The following is a 17,692-nucleotide window of genomic DNA, read 5'->3' on the forward strand; positions in this document are numbered from 1 at the left end:
GTTAAAAATGACATTGCATGCAAACAGATTGATTTTAAAAATGAAAACTCTGTTGAATGTGTGGGCATCACGGTGACCTTATTCCCACAAATGTTGTTCAATGTTGTGGGGATGTACAGGCCGCCGTCATCAAAAGATGTGTTTTTTGACCATATGATTGATATACTGAAACAATGTGATCTCAGCAAAGAGCTACTCCTACTGGGTGATTTTAATATAAATTGGACTGATAAAGTACGCAGCAAGAGACTGAAAGAAATAACAAAGAAATTTGAACTTGTACAATTAATTAAAGGACCAACAAGGATAACAAGGTCTTCTCAAACACAACTGGATTTAATACTATCCAATAAACCGGAACGTATTAAAAAATCATACAACCTGATCACTGGCCTGTCAGACCATAATCTTATACTGGTTTCAAGAAAACTAATGAAACATAAATTCAATGTGAACACCTATCATGATATGTGAGCTCATACAGAATGCAAGATGAACAAGTGAAAATGGAGGTGATTACAGAAAGAAGCAAGCTGACACAATTGGAATTGGAACACTAAAACTGAATGAGTACTCTCTCCTGATTGGATGAAATTGGCAACCCACCTGAAAATGTATTATCTGTTTACTAAAGAGCTGGAGAGACACGTGTTACTTAACATACACTCTATACACTATAGCAATGATCAAATATCAAACGATCAAAATATGTAGCGCTCTAACTTTTTAACAACAAAACATGTATTTTTGTAATAAAACCTTTAATGAGTGTGGCAGAAGGAGGAGGACAGATATCTGAAGAGTATGTGAAACCAACAAGGAATCAGTCGGCATATGAAACAATTGTGCAGTGACAGAGCTCACCCTCCCCAACTAACTTCCCACCACAAACACAGCCCATGACCCACCCAATTCCAACACACTTTGCTAGTTTGGGATGGCTCAGGGTAGAAGACAGGGTTAAGCAAATATCACTGATTGGTATTTAAGATAGGCAAAGAAACAGTGCCCTATACTCTCATACCTAGTACGTCAAACTAGCCACCGCATCCTCCCTCCCTACTTACAAAAGAAGCCTGATACATACATTGAATACCCAAGTGGGTAACTAGATGATAGGCACCCATAATATTGTCACGTATGGATTTTCTAAATCTCTTCATTTTATTTTTTTACTTCTTATTTGACATGACCATATACAGGTAGTAGCATCATGTCTTTGCTTTATCATATGTTTTTATATATTTTTTGTTTTTGTTTTTTGTTCGTTTTTTGTTTTTAATATTAAATCATTCAAATTGTACGTAATGTAATTTTAGCCTACATGTAATTTTCCCATCTCTTTTGTACATAGTGTTTGTATTTATTGAACACATGTATTATTGTGTTAATTGTTTAGGCAATGTTTATGAATTGAATACATAGGACCACAATGGAAACAAGTCCCCAGGACTTTTTTGTGTTATCCTTTTAGCCTTAATGTCTTACTGTACCACGTGCTGTTTACATTTCTGACTAATAAAGTATTCCATCAAAAGCCAATTGTTTGTTGTAGTGCCCGAGGAAGCGGGAGGCACCGTGTAATGTTGTACTACTAGTTTTTCAGGAGATTCTTCTAATTCAGCTAAATTTTGAGGATGACAGATTGTTTATTTAAACATTAGGCTCCTGACTCAACAAACAACAAAAAGATCATAATACAAAATGATTTTGGATAACTTTACAGTTGAACAGCGAACTTGAAGCGAAGTTTATGACATTTTAACTTTCTTTATTGCCATTCATGAACTTCTTATCTTATAGGTCTGGACCAAGCAGGTGTACACATATTGATATGTGACATGATATCAAATCAATATGTTTATTTTTATCAATATGTGAGACATCATACAGATTTCACAGATTGTATTGAAGGGATTGCCCCTTGACATGCAGCATTTCATTTGCGAGGGGGTCCCATAAAAACACAAACAACAGACATAGATACATACCATGCAAGTATACAGATGCATTCATACGCAGATAGCTTGCTCACCCTTTCCCACCCACCCCACCAACCAACACACCATCAGCTGTTAAACAGCAGAAGAGAAAGAAGGGAGGGTACTATACAAATATATCAGTCCATACTGTATATCCCTACAAGTACCGTACAGTCAATTTAGAAGCATAAACAAGTTGTATCAAGATGTGAATATAGGGAAGTCCTGAAGCGACAGAAGGATGTAATGGATAAGGGATAGAGGAAGATTATTCCAATCAAATGGAGCTTTGTAGCAGAATGACCTACATCCAACCTCTTTAAAGATTTGTGGGACAACAAAGTAAGGATATTGCAGGTGTCTAAGTGGATATGATGATGTAGATGGAGCAGCACCATCGGAATTCAGCCATTAAATTGTCGACAATTATAGTGCATATGCAGTAGCTTATACAAAGAGCAATTCCACCAAACTAAAGATCTCTGCGTGTGGTATAGTGGACAAAGGATGTTTTAAAATTGAGATTACTATGCTATATATAGGCAAATATATGCTGTACAAAAATATATACAATGAATATCAGTCAAATTCTCTATTCTCTCCTAAAGTCTAAAATAGATTTTACAACAATAATGTACAAATACTACAAAAAAATGCTAAAGCAGAAACAATGCCATATATGTTAAGATATGTTACAATTTGAGTCAGAAGCTGTCGATATTCTGAAAGGAAAAAGAAAAGTAAAAATCAAAAAAAAAAAGTAAAAATCCAATAATATAGTGCATGTTTAAAAACTGAACTGCTTTCATCCTTACATTGACACAAGTCAGGACAAAATATAAATTACCCTTTTTGAAAATCTACTCCTTTAACATTAAATGAAAAGGGAAGATTATGATGTTCTGTGGAGGCGTAAGCAGAACACACAACTTAGATACTGTACATATCTGTCATTGGTAGTATGTGGAGGATTACTTGACACAGTAAAGTCAAGTAGTGTAGATTTGGCAACAATACACAAGAGTCTGCTCAGAATTTCACCTCACGTGGTATAGTTAGGTCAACTCTTTCTACCTTTACCAAATAACTGTCCTTCTTCTTCCTCTTGCACAACCTGTAACAATACAGATGAGGTAAGATGATGTGTCAAATATTATGCTGTAATTGCCAAAAGACCTAACCATTATTGGAGACATGCTGAAAGGAGCACATCACCCATTTTCAACAGTATGATCATATAATTGGTACTCCTCACTAATGCTCATAATAAGAGGGCACCATTTCTGTTTACTCACTCTGTATCTCATTGGTGGACTATGAACCGTTGAGAAACCTGCTTACCAATGACATCATCGATGGGGATTCCAAGCTAATAGAAACTACAGCCTTTCTCCTCCTGGAAAGCTAGTATATACTGTAATAGAAGCCATTTGATAAGAAATAATATTTTTGAAATCGTGTTGAAAATGACCAAACCTGCCTACCGATGATGTCTCTGGTAGGCGGGTTTCTGAACTATCCACAGCCCTCCCCTCAGATACAGACTGAATTGACAGAAATGGTGCCATGTTATACTGAGCATCACTGAGGACCAATATGAAGATAGGTTGAAAATGGGTGAAGTGGTCCTTTCAGCTTTAGGAAATAAGTGATGTGTAAATGAGGTTGGGTGGAAACATTGTTCTCAACTGGTTCTCAACCCGGGTCCGGTGACCAGCAGGGTCTTACAGGTCTTTAACTCCAGGAGAGCACTAATGGAACCAGATGGACCATTTGGTTCCATTTGTCCACAGTGTTAAATTAACACTATTAGAGTCCCAGAGATAACAAGCAGTATCAAATGGGGGCGGCAGGGCCTGTGGTCTAATGCAGTGGTTCTCAAACTTTTTCATGTCAAGGACCCCCAAATTGACACTTGTTAGCCCGCGGACCTCCATTTGAAAAGATATGCCAGGGACCCCCATAAGAGAAGATTTTTTTTACGGCTCTAGCAATGAATCTCAACCATTTTAATTTGAAGGACCCCCAGTTTGACATGCATTAGGGCTACGGACCCCCATTTAATGGCATTTCTATCTCTTGGACCCCAGTTTATATCGTAAAATCTATGTTAATTTAACTCTGAGAGTGTACAAATGGAACCAAATGGACCCGTTAGAGTCCATTTGGTTCCATTTGTACACTCTCAGAGTTACAGACCCATTAGGGTCCATTTGGTGCCTAATCTATCTTTTAGCTGGGGACCCCCTGGAACTCCCTCAGGGACCCCTGGGGGTCCCCGGACCCCACTTTGAGAACCAATGGTCTATGTGAATGAAGTACATTGTAATAACTTTGGGGGATTTGAACCTACCCGTGACATTTCTGCATCTGCTCCAGTGTTTCTGGAAGGTCCTTATTGAGGGTCTCAGGAAGGAAGAGGTTAACCACGGATGAGCCGACAGTGAGACTTCCCATGAGAATGTATGGTAGATACTTACTGTAAGCGCCTGTGAACACACAAAAATACAATGCAACCATTGGTGAAACACATCTTTGTTAAGGGGTATATAAACATTTCCAGAGGGCACGGTATATACTCTCATACTGTTATTGAGGACAGCACTGTCGATTGCTGCCCACATGATAAACCAGAAAAATGAATGATTAGTTTAAATTCATTACAGTTAAAGAAAAAATGACATTTAGATAGTTCAATGTAACTTAAACCATAAAACAGAACCATTTGAAATGGGGCTCCATGGCCCAATCATGAAAAGGTTTCAATGCCCTGGTTATATAGAACTAATGTTACCCACACGTAACAAGTCTCAGTCAATCATAATGTCCTGTTGAATTGCCTAGGTAGACTTTTTTTGTTCAATGATGTGGTATAATATCAAATAAAGTATGAGCAGTGAGTATACATAGCCTGGTATACCTCTTCAGTGAATGCCTCCAATACAAGTCTCAGGTGTTCCATACAGTACATAGTATACAATACATACCCAAATAGACGATGTAAGGAGCTGTGATGCTGCCAATACGGGCAGCTGAAGAACAAATGCCAATGCCCATGTTCCTGAGCACGGTGGGGTAGAGTTCGGCCGTGTAGATGTACACTGTGCAGAAGGCCATGGTGAAGCCAAACTTCCCAATCATTTCCATAGCCACAGCAATTTCACGATGGGCTGCAGGGGAGAGATTTAATTCCAAAATTCGATATAGGCCATTAGAAAAAAGTGACACCTTGTAAGAACATTGCCGGTGCGAAGGTAAAAGTCACACCAATATTGAGCATGGAATGATGGCTTTAAATTATAAATAACATGTTTAACTTATACAAGTTTGGCATGCAAAACTGCACTGAAAGCAAAATAGGGATTGTGGAAGATGGAGGCTGATGGGAATGTGTGGTAATAACTACTGTATGAGACATTCTGTTTAGGGGTGCTTATTTCCGGAAAGACCTGGTATTACCTTGAACTGAGAGGCCTGGCCAGGATAAATATGTGCTGATTATGTTTTTATTAGCAGTGGCAATGATTAATACAAGATCAATACAAGTTATATACTGCCATCATGCAGATAAACACTTGAATCGATGCTTTTGTGAGATTCGGTGAAGTATAGTTTCATGTAACACAAAATAAGACTTACTTTTGGGGACAATTTGGATAAGCAGGAGAAACACTCCTCCAGTGATGAGGAATGATGACAGCAGTATTCTCCTGGGATATTTCTTCAAAAGCCACGTAGCTGCAATATAACCAGGGACCTCAATGGCGGCTGATAAGAAGCAATTAAAGTAGGGATCTCCGCTTAGATTAGAAGTGTTCAAGCTGAGTCCAAAATAGCCAATGTTTATTGCCATCCTTGAGAATAAAAACAAATATTCAAAAGTTAATCGCATTAGTTGTTCGTTGATACCTTACGTTGTTTTACGAAGTACATTAATGAAATATTCATGAACCTTTTGCATAATACATTTTTTATTGAACACGAATCTTTAAAAATTCTGTATGTATCAGAAAGGAAGACTGGAATGACTCACCATAAAAACAAACATAACAGTGTGACGAGGCTTATGTTGCTGGATTTCAGAATATCAAGGAAGGTGTATTGTTTTGGTGCCAATGAAACCTCATTCTATAAAGTAATGCAAACAAGACATTTCACAGGATTAGTGTCTTCATTGAAAAAGAAGATAAGATTTGATATGATACTCCTCCACTAACAAGACCTTACCTCTGCCTCTTTAAAGATGACCAGTGGTGCTTCAACCTTGTTTTTCCTGGCAGCATACCTCACTATGGCATCAGCCTCCCTTGTTCTGCCCTGAGCAAACAGCCACCTGGGAGACTCTGGGAGCAACCTGCACAAACAATTTATGTTACTAGGTGTTGATTTTATCAGCTATAACAGGCGTTCTCAAACTTTAGTAACGCAAGGTCCATCTGCTGTGTCTTGATGATGCTTTGCATTGCAATGTGAGCTAGCAGATCGACTTTTTAGTTTCTGGCATTTTTGGGGAGGTTTTTGGAAATATTTAGCCTATATGACATGCTCAAAATAGGGATACCAGGTTGATGTGATATCATCTTTAAAGGTAAAAAAGTGGGATTTTATATTTTATCATTTACTTGAGATGCCACACAAATATCTGAATTGGGCCCAGCTGCCACCACTTCCCTTTCGAAGAATAGCCTATGCCTTTGAATGAGTTACTGAACCTATGAGTTTGAGCCACTCTAGGATTTGATTGACTTTAGAGTTGAGTTGATCACTTCCAGTATGCCTTTAGTCAGCATCTCTCATAGACCCCTACAGATATGAGGAACTTACCACCACAATGGGATGTAAGCCACAGACAACGAGGCGAGAATGATAAGAAGAGTCCTCCATGCCCTCATGCCAAATGCAATCCCGGGTAGCAGCATGTACCCAATGCAGTAAAAGAGAAAGGACCCCAGTGTTGCAAAGAGCACACGCATAGAATTACTCAGCACCTCTGTCCCTGTGGAAGACAATATAATCAATAATGAATGATGAGGAATCACATTTACTACTGTCATAGCACAAGAACAGTCACCAATGTAAATATGCAGGTGATTGTGTGAATTAGATAAACAAAGAGAGAATGAGGAATATTTTACTATACTTACCAAGTACAAATGCAGAGATGTATATGGATATCTGGGAGGCTCCAACAATCAAATAGACGACACAGAACATCACCCATGAGTAGGAGAAGGCCAGAAGCAGGCCAAATAAACACTGAACCCCAAGTGAGAAGAAGAGAATCTTTTTCCTCCCGAACCTACATGGAACAGAAATAATAGTTGATTCAAACTGACAGCAAAGCTATTTGTATTCAATATTTTCGACTGGAACTGTCGTCATGTCTGTGTCAGTTGGTCTAAATGACAATGTAAACGACAATTAAACACGTTGTAAGCTTGTAGAGCTTGTATTTTTGAAGCATTTTACACAATGACATGTCCAAAATAGGGACGCCAACAATCTTATGAATGGAATTTGAAATAATAATAAAAAAAATGTTATATGTCATTTCTTTAAATGTTTTATTATTTTTCCCGCCTCTCCTTTCCGATTGGCTCCCCTTGCGGCGCCACTTTGGAAACCACTGTGCACTGAGTATGACAGGATTATAGCATAGGTGGTGACATGAATGCAGGGCGATGCCACCTTTAAGCGTTTGATCCACTGCATTGCCATCTTCTGTAATGCAAATCCATTATATAACAGTAGATGGAGCTGTTGTCATGGACCAATAGAGTCATGCAGTATTTGTGTTCTTTGCTCAAATGAATATTTTCTTGAAACACCACTCTAATACTCATGCAATGTATTTAATATCATACACTGGCTTCCTGCAACCAGAATAGTGTTTGAGGTGGAAAACATCTGTAAGGCACTACAAGAACGTGTGTTTTAGGGGTTCTTTTTATTTTTTTAAAGATAAAAAATAAATACCTGTCAGACAACTGTCCAGAGATTAAGGACCCAAACAGGTAGCCCACATAGAGAGCTGAGGTTGCAAAGGGAACCATCCACTGATTGTCACACACAAGGTCCCACTGTTAGGAGTTAGGAGAGATCATTCTGATGTTTAATTCACACAAAAAGACAGCAACAATGACACTGGATAGGAGGGGAGGGAAGAAGGAACCCAGATTTCTCACAACCAACAATTCCTTATGCAGAGTAAACATGTGAACACATAACTTCCCCAACAGTTAACCTCTAAAACATCATAAAACAACCATTCTTTTTTGTCAAGGAAATTTGTCTTCACAATGTCAATTTCTCATTTGGCCCCCACAAGTATAGTAATACAAGTACACACACACACACACACACACACACACACACACACACACACACACACACACACACACACACACACACACACACACACACACACACACACTGACCTCCGTGACTATGGTGGACTGGAAGATGTCTTGGCTGTAGCTCCATCCGTCCACACAGCTCTCCTGTCTCAGTTCAGTGAGGTTCACGTCCTGACCGGGGTTGTAGCCCAGAGCAGACAGGTTCCTGACCTCATCCAGCCTGTACCGGTGGCATCGGCTCTGCTCCTCCTGTTCGTTCACCACCTCTATGGGAATGATGGCCTCCCTCCATGCCGCACTCAGGTTGGCCTCAGGAATGAAACAGTGGTGTTTTGGAGTGGCTCCAACAAATACGATATATAAACCATTTAGTCCGCAGGTCACGAACACAGTATTTACAAGGAAAAACATCCTCCAGAAATAAGGGCCAGTCTGCCCCAGGAAGGCGGTGGCTTCATCGTATTCTCCCATTTGTTATGAAAAAGAAAAGCTCTTGGATGAAAAAGAAAAAATCTCAACAAACCTCTGTAATCCTCCCAGATACCAGACTTGGTAGGTCACTGAGAAGCTTCCAGGTGCAGTACGGCACGGGTTATGAGGTGTGGGGTCAGTAGGTCCCCCTGTGGGGCCGAGGCACAAATTAAGAATTTCCTGAATTCAGACCTGAGTGTCAGTCGAGCCCCCTGTCAAGCCTTGGTGGTGTACCGCTGTTCCATCCCGGTCCGAGTGACAAACTCCAATTCCACCTTCACCATGTCCACTGCAGGGCAAAGTTATTCATTAGAAATGAGAGAACTCACCTCATTGTCCTGATTTGATCAAAGTACAGTGCAAGTAATGAGGGAACTGATCAAAGGCTCAGTAGTGGCCACACCATCTGGCCCATACACCCCACCCCCTGTAGGCTTTTCTCCTTGCAGCCATTGCAGTGTTTTTTTCTAAACATTCCTTGCTTTTAAGAACTCTGAGTCTGTACTCTCAACTTTTTTCAATAACTAATAAACACCATTCAGACTTTATATTTATATTTATATTATAAAAACACACTTATATTGAGAATCTCTGTGTGCCAGCTTGATTTGAGCTGCAAAAAACTAAAACAAATGCCACCTTACATACACCACCAAGCAGGTATTTAGCTAGAATTATGTCAGTATTATGGATGACCTTTGTTAATAATAAGGTTGTTCTGTAAAAATTAACTGAAAGCAGAAGGATTTCTGAAAGATCGATGCTGATTGTTTTGGGCCATGGGAATGTGGGGTGAGGGCAGTATTGTGGTAAGGTGTTTTGTTTGTGGGTACTAAAGCCTGGTATTAACCTTGGACTCAGAAGCCTTGTCAGGACACCTTTGACATGGCTGATGGTGTTTTTATTAGTAGCAATTATTAAAACAAGATAAGCACAATTTTATACTGCATGTTGCCATCTTATTTGGGCACGATTTTGACAAGCAGGAGAAACCCTCCTCCAATGATGAGAAATGATGACAGCATTCTCCTCCTATAGCTGCAACATAACCAGGGACCTCAATGGCGGCTGATAGGAAGCAATTAATGAAAAAAATAAAATCAAGCATGTTATACTACTACTACTAATAATAATGATAATAATGATAATAAATAGAAAATAATATTAATAGCATCACTTGTTTCTTGATTTCATGAAATAATGTGCATGTTTCACATAATTTATTGGTAGCATTTAATGACCACAAACATTTAACAGTGATCTGTGATCAGTAAGATCAAAGTTAAAGGACTCACCATAAAAAACAGACTTATCAGTGATTCATTTTATGTCGCTGGATTTAACAATGAAAACACCTTCTATAAAGCAATTCAAACAAGAAATTGAAAGGGATTTGACTACCATATTTGAGTGTTTTCGTGGATTTCTTTTTTAAATTTGATAATCTTCCACTAACAAGCAAAACTATATGAATCTCACCTTCTTCGATGAATTGAGTACAAAGGACCCCAATGGAAACAAGCCATAGTGCTTTCTTGGGTTTAAAATCCTCTTAACAGACCTTGTATTGAACTGTACTTCCCTGTGCTTGTCTTTGCCAACTGTTATAAAGTATTCAATCAATCAATCAATCAATCACCTCTGACCTCTTAAAAATGACCAGTTATTTTCTTTCCTCTGTCTGCATATCTCTGTATGGCCTCAGCCACCTTTGTTCCGCCCCGAGAGAACAGCCACCGAGGAGACTCTGGGATCAACCTGCACAAACAATTGTGTGTGTTACAATGTTTATTTAATAAGGTTTGTTTGTCATGGAAAAGACCCAAGTGCAGACAGTGAGTGGAGGTAGAACAAGTTAAATACAATGAATTTATTAAATCACTCCAGAGGGCACAAAGTTAATCAAACTACCGGTAATTGATTATAAAAAATAAGCGATTTGAATACAATTATTGATTTTGATTTTTTTTTTTCTAAACAAGATTTTGTATGTGTGTGCGTGTGTGAATTTGAATATTAGGTGGCAATGAAGTGACACAATATTTAAGAACGAGGTTGACTTTTCACTGTGCATAAAGTCATCAAGTAAATGAATAGTTTTGGTGGTGTAGGAAAGCCCTCGTTGACACAGCAGTCCTCGTTGACATAGAAGTCATGTTGACCCAGCAATGCTTTGATGCATCTAATTAACGACTAGTTTCAGCTGGTGTTCCTTTCCCAGTCAGTTGATGCTCACCTAATGTGCGATTATGTTCAGCTTGTGTGCTCTCACTCAGCCAGTTTGACTTTGTTTGACATGAGGAGCAGTGCTATTTCTCTGACTGTGTGTGTGTGTTCATGACAGTAAAAGTAAGTGTCTTATTGTTTGTTTAGAATATGATGCGATACTTTATGTTATTGTCATGTGCTGTTTTATATCGTGTATGTTTGAATATATTACAGTGGCTGTACTTTCTGTGAACTGTTTGTTGATGGCTACTACCTGTGCAGTACCCACTGTTTATTTGAACCGTGATGTTTCATGTAACAATAATTTGATTGTTGATTTATGTTATATTATATGCTAAAGGCAATTTGTATTTTGTGTTTTGTAGACCGCACGTATCAGAAGTAAAGCAACTGAACCAAGCTCCTCTCCTGTGACTCTTTTACCGGAATCACGGTCTATAGTGTACCAGCTCTATTCTAGCAACTGTAGAGGTCCTAGTCCTCTGTTTCAGGTGGGAGATACAGGCCGGTGATGTTTGTATGGTTTATTCACCATGCGGCATGGTCCATGCCCCCGTTGTGTAAGGGCTTTTCTGACCTCATGGCTCATGCAGTCTGTACTCTGGCTCAGGTCCTCCTGTCCGTTCACCACCTCTGTAGGACTGATGGCCTTCCTCCATGCCGCACTTAGGTTGGCCTCAGGAATGAACCAGTGGTGTTCTGGAGGCGCTCCGACAGATACAATATACAACCCATTGAATCCATTGACATGAAGACAGCATTTAGGGGAAAGAAAATAATTCCAAAATAAGTGCCAGTCTGCCCCAGCCAGGAAGACTGAGTCTTCACTGTTTTCTCCCATTCGTTAAAAAAATAAAAGGGAAAAGGAAAAACACACAAAAAGAAAAAAGAAACCGTAATTCTCCCAGATAGCATACTTGGTAATGTATGTCGCTGAGAAGAATCCAGGTACACTGTACCTGGACTGTACCATACTGTACCTGGTACAGTATGACAAGCTGGCAGTGGTTGGCTGGTCAGCAGGTACCCCTGTGGGAGTCAAGACTTCCTAAGTTCAGATCTGAGGGTGATGGTAGTGGAGGAGTGAGGCAAAGTATTGAATTAGAATTTAGAGAAGTGAAAGAAATAATCAAAGGCTCAGTAGTGGCCAAACCATCTGGCCCATGCAGCCCACAACCTGCATGTTTTTCTCCTTGCAGCCATCGCAGTGTTTTTCCTGAAGAACATTCTTTGCATTTAAGTATGCCAAATACTTGCACGTGCCTGTACTCTTAACTTTCCTAAGTAGCTTAGACTCTATTCAGGCTATTTTAACTATTGAACCACACAAACAAGTTCATGCAAAGTGCAGGGGAAACAAAACGGGAAGCCATTCCGTACCTACACCTTCAGCAAAGCCTATCATTTAAAAAGCCCACCCTTTCTCAAACCCAAGTAGGCTTTAAATGATACAATTTCATCACTATTTTGTAAAGTACTTCTAATTTGGCAAAACTTTTGCAAAAAATATTTTCTTTTGTTACACAGTAAGTAAAGTCTATAACTGTGCATGCACACATGCACAAACAACAACACACCATTAAATCAGTGCGCATGTCTATAGGCCAGCCTAGCTGGGTCTGCTATACTTGCCATGCATTTAAATCAAAGTCCTTTATAACTTTGTGCTATTGAGCCAGCCCTCTCTGCCAGTGTTGTGTGTGTATAGCCCCGACCCAGGTCTAGCATCGTTTACTTCCATTATATGGGAGAAAAGGGGCAGAGTGTCCTGTTACGGTGCATTGACAGCGCTGTAGTGTGTGAAGTCCAACAAGAAGCGTGGGGTTCAACATTGGTGAACTTTGACTGGGCGCCAACCAATAGGAGAGAGGCGCAGCCATTTCGCTTGTAGTTTTCTTTCAGTGAGCCAACACAACCTACGTCAAACAAACTACCCTTCCAGAAAACTAGTACACATGCCAGCATTGACCACAGCCCGCAAAACAACATGGGAAATGGACACATCTAAAATGTCAGCTTGCGTTGACTACAATGCGTATGAAGTGCATGTGACCATGCCCTAAAGAGGAAAACACAATTACATCAATTAACCCTGGCATAGCAGAGCCAAAATAACACACACCATAGATATAATATACATAAACGCCGCATTGGTCACACAGGTCAATTTTGCCACCATATTGGCAGGGTGAACTTGCTCCATTGCAAGTTTAAGTTATCATATAAGTACCTGGACACTAAATCTTTTTCTTTTAAGTAAGATTTAACCAAGTATCCTATCATAACCAAATCACTTGAAGATTCAGTGAGTTATGATGATTTTAATTGTAGAGAGACCTCCTGCTTCATACTGCATATGGGGCAAACATGCATTAGGAGGTTTGGCCTGGCCCAATACCATATGGCAACCGCATATATGCATCGCTCCAATGAACAGCTGAGGTAAATATCTATGCCTACCACAGCCACCCTGACTACCATCCAACAACCAATAAAACCATGGCATACTAGCTGTACTTCCGGGCTATGGGATAGCGACCATGACTACACATCCCATAGCCTGTTGCAAAATTCTAATACACTTACATTTGGTAAAAGTGAAGCAAGTCAGTTTCCTCATCAGTCCCTGAATATGCCAATGGTCCATGACATGCTCGAGTTAAGATCAACTGGCCAACTGAGGAGAGAAATGCATGAGAATAGTTAGAGTTCACAAATTTGAACATAAAGTGAAAATCACACCCAGTGTGAAGTGAGCGGTGTCATCACAGTGATGGAAGCTCACTTAAAAAAAAAGATATTTTTTTGAAGTGCGTGGTACTATTTAAAGGTTATTAATTTCATCATGCGTCTCGCTAGCCAATCAAAGCAAAGGGTCTGAATAGTCAGCCAATCACGGTACTGCGAAAAGGGTGTGAATAGAGTCAGCCAATCACAGTACAGGGAAGGACGGAAAGGGTGTGAATAGAGTCAGCCAATCACAGTACAGGGAAGGACGAATTCCCAACCCCACTTATAGGAGCGGCTACACCGCTCAAAAATCATCTTCATCAGTGTGTTCATATAAGAAATATAATAATTCAACTTGAGCAATGATCAAACTTGATTTGATATGATAAATAAATTATTTTATTTAATGAAAACTAAGCTAGACATAATGCAATATTCAACAAAATGGAAAATCTCAAGATTAAATGTAATCAACGTTTTAGCTGTATCCAGATGGTAGCTAAACCTAACTTTAGTCCTGTAAGAAAGACAAAGTTAAACGATAATCAAATGATATGCCATGAGCAGCTTGAATTGATCTTATTCAAATATGTTCCTGAGTTACCGCACATCACAGTTGTAATGCGATGTGTCCAAGCCAAGGTCCAGTGAGTGGTCTGTCCTGGCAACGTGGTGGAGTACAGGCAAGGCTGTGATCTGGATAATAGAGTTCAGGAACAACATCTTATGGCAGTTGCACAGCTCAGTCTTTTGAATACTAAATTCACGCTGGATTTAGGGTGAAAGCGTGAAATTGTAGCTGTCAATTTGTCATTGGCTACTCCTTTTGTCTCAGCAAAGACAACGGAGTGCAGGCAGGAGCAGTGAGAGGCTGAGCTGTCTATAGGAATGCCCAGGTCAGAGCAGGTCACAGGGCTAAATGCGTGTACCAGAAGTAGAGTTGAATCGAATCAAATCGAAGTGCCTGGGAGAACCTCACCTGTGCGGGGTGAGTTGAGCAGGAGTACAGATACGACAACCAGTATAGAGGAAAAGCAGCGGAGACGTGGTCGTAGTGGGGTCAGATTTTGGGAACCCAGAGCCACAGTGTCCTATGCTGAATAAAGGTCGTCAGAGAGAGAGAAAGAGCGCCATGATGAGACGAGCCGCATCGGGCTGAGCCAGGCCGTGTTATGGCTTTCTGGCCACTGAAGACATGAAGAGGAGGGGGTCACACGCAGCGTTTATATACGTAGTGTGCGACAGTAACATGAGGCTTAGTTGCAACAGATGTGTTCTCAGAAATACACATGATGTTGTGAGGCAGAGATGGGCTCGAAGAGTTGCCCATTTTTGGGAAGTTCAGTGATTAAGTCATGGCTCATATTACACTTATTCTGTAATACTGTGTCTATTCTACCTTGCACAATTATTAAAAAACATTGAATCCAGTGCAGTGCACTATGATGAATAACTTCGAAAAAGCACAAACAGTGAATGTCATAATTACAATCAAAATGATTAATGAATTGGAATGATTAAATGAATGAAACATTCAAACATTATGACATAAATGGTCATCAAACAATTCAGGGTGTGATCTTTGGGATGATAACATAATCCAATAAAGGGAAACCATAATAATGCAATTCTGATTGTGTTCTTCCATTCAGGGCTGTGAGTCTGTGTGTCTCCACACAGGCTTGAAGCATGGAGACAAGGCTTCTTGCGTTTATGAAGTTCCAGGTTTCCGTTGGACTTTAGTCACTCAATCACTGATAGTAGTGACCAGCGAGTGTTTGGGGTAATGTTAAACCTTGTGTTTGCTAAATTAGATGCGACTTCCATGTCCATGGAACATTCTTGAGGGTCAATAGGTCAGTTGACTGAAGAGCCAAAGGGGGTTGGAGAAATTAGGCCTCACTGTAGAGCATTGGTAGGCAACAGGTGGCCCGTGGGACAGAACTGGCCCGCCAGCGATAATATCTGGCCCGACAAATTATTTTGTAAATAATTTACAATAGCTGACTGACAGTCCAGGTAGGATATGGACAGCAATAGCTTTGAATTGATGAAATCAGGTATGATGAACAAATAGTTATATTTCCATTCTTTGAATGTTATGTTTTCACTGTCAACTTTCCTCTCGAGACTTTTAGATGAAAAACTTCTCTCACGTTTCTAAGAGACCTTGAACCATGAAAGAGCTCTTGTTTGAAAAGGAGTATGCCTCTCTGTCTCCAGATAAAATTCCTCTAAGTGAAACATTATAGGATGACGCTTGCACAAAAAGCATTTCTGTGTGCACCTGTAACATTTGATTCCACATGCTTTTGTATCAATTGTTATACCACATCTTCATGTAATAACTTTTATAACAATATATTGTTATTATTATTATATATAAGGTTGTTCCAGGTCCTAAAGTACCCATTGATTGTTGATAATATCTGGCCCGATAAATTATTTTGTAAATAATTTACAATAGCTGACTGACAGTCCAGGTAGGATATGGACAGCAATAGCTTTGAATTGATGAAATCAGGTATGATGAACAAATAGCTCTATTTCCATTCTTTGAATGTTATGTTTTCATGTGTCAACTTTCCACATGCTTTTGTAACAATTGTTATACCACATCTTCATGTAGTAACTTTTATAACAATATATTATTATTATTGTATATAAGGTTGTAGACTTAATTTAGCAACCAGTACAGTAAGTGTTATAACTGGATAAACTACAATTGTGCTTTTATATCGACTATGAATTACTACAGTCCTCGCCTGGGAAAATCTGTTTTTTCACTCCCTGCAAATGCCAATGGCCAATTCCCATGTATGATTTCAGTCTATTGATGCACATTTATTGAAGGATACAAATGAATGGCTGACGGATAGAGATTTAATTGAGTGACAGAGTTCACAAACATGCTAATGAACAGCTTACATTTGGGTAGTTAGCTCCATCAGGTCCTGCATATGCCAATGGTCAATGCCCATAGACCAATGTACAAGTTCAGATCGATTGTTCAACCCGCTCAGGAGAAAGGACAGAATGAGAGTTTTCTTCATTGCGTACAGTAGGATAGTAGGATACTGCATGTATATGTAGTCATTAAATGTTTGGGTTTCATAGATTTTTTGATGTATTGTTGAGTATAATATCACTAGTGACCGCTGTCGTGGAATTCAGTGGTCAATGTGTATTAACAATAAAGGGGGTCAGAGTCAGTACTTAGCAGGTGGGATGGTTGGTTCTTTAATACATTAGCGGACAAGGGAGATGTACATTTGAGTATGCACAGGCCTATGGTACAAACATTCTGCCTCGAGCACAAGGAATCAGACCATAATTACAGTATACTGTCATGTTACAAGGACAAGCTGTACAATAAACAATAGCTATCAGGCCTAGGAGAGACATCTTGGCTCTACGTCATGTAAAATATAATGTATCATAGGGTACAAAGATGAATAACATAAGATGAACAACGTAATGTACTGATAATAAGGTTACATATAAGCAATCATGATAACATAATATGATTTCATCCACACCGCCCTATTGCAGCGGTTAGAGCATATGCCTTTCATGTGGAAGGTTGTGGTTTCAAACCCTATGTCAGAAAGGGCATGCGGTCGTAACGGGTCTTAACGGCAAATCAAATGGCTTCAAATGTGAGCCAAGTCTCCTGCAGGAGGCGTGTCTGAAGCCTGTCCTGGACGGTAGTCTCAGATGTAAAAAGAGATGATGATTGTTGAGTTTAATGTTCTGGTACAGTATGTGTTTTTATGGCAAAACCAACTGGCTAATTTCCACATCGTGGAAGACAATAAGATAAGAAACTTTGTGAACTCTACAGTGATTCATTTCATCAATGGGTAACTTAGTCAATCACTAGCTAATCACTTGATAACTTGGATCACTGATAAAGGCCCCGAT

General features: G+C 39.6%; 1 protein-coding gene across 1 annotated transcript in view; it reads right to left on the reverse strand.

The window, feature by feature from the left end:
- Window positions 1–2,893: 2,893 nt before the first annotated feature.
- LOC311057311 (uncharacterized protein) overlaps window positions 2,894–17,692 on the reverse strand; it is a gene marked incomplete at its 5' end in the record, with an annotated part of 31,623 nt that continues 16,824 nt past the window's right edge. Inside the window, 12 exons of the mRNA XM_084074266.1 lie at window positions 2,894–3,096; window positions 4,336–4,471; window positions 4,970–5,152; window positions 5,622–5,836; window positions 6,016–6,110; window positions 6,210–6,336; window positions 6,807–6,978; window positions 7,127–7,281; window positions 7,959–8,062; window positions 8,420–8,810; window positions 8,900–8,958; window positions 11,616–11,737. Of these exons, the coding sequence (XP_083930392.1) occupies window positions 3,012–3,096; window positions 4,336–4,471; window positions 4,970–5,152; window positions 5,622–5,836; window positions 6,016–6,110; window positions 6,210–6,336; window positions 6,807–6,978; window positions 7,127–7,281; window positions 7,959–8,062; window positions 8,420–8,810; window positions 8,900–8,958; window positions 11,616–11,737 (1,844 nt within the window). The 3' untranslated portion in view covers window positions 2,894–3,011. The remainder of the gene's footprint in view (window positions 3,097–4,335; window positions 4,472–4,969; window positions 5,153–5,621; window positions 5,837–6,015; window positions 6,111–6,209; window positions 6,337–6,806; window positions 6,979–7,126; window positions 7,282–7,958; window positions 8,063–8,419; window positions 8,811–8,899; window positions 8,959–11,615; window positions 11,738–17,692) is intronic.

This window comes from Gymnoscopelus microlampas (genome assembly GCF_963454915.1).
Source record: "Gymnoscopelus microlampas genome assembly, chromosome: 12".
Classification (NCBI taxonomy): Eukaryota; Metazoa; Chordata; class Actinopteri; order Myctophiformes; family Myctophidae; genus Gymnoscopelus; species Gymnoscopelus microlampas.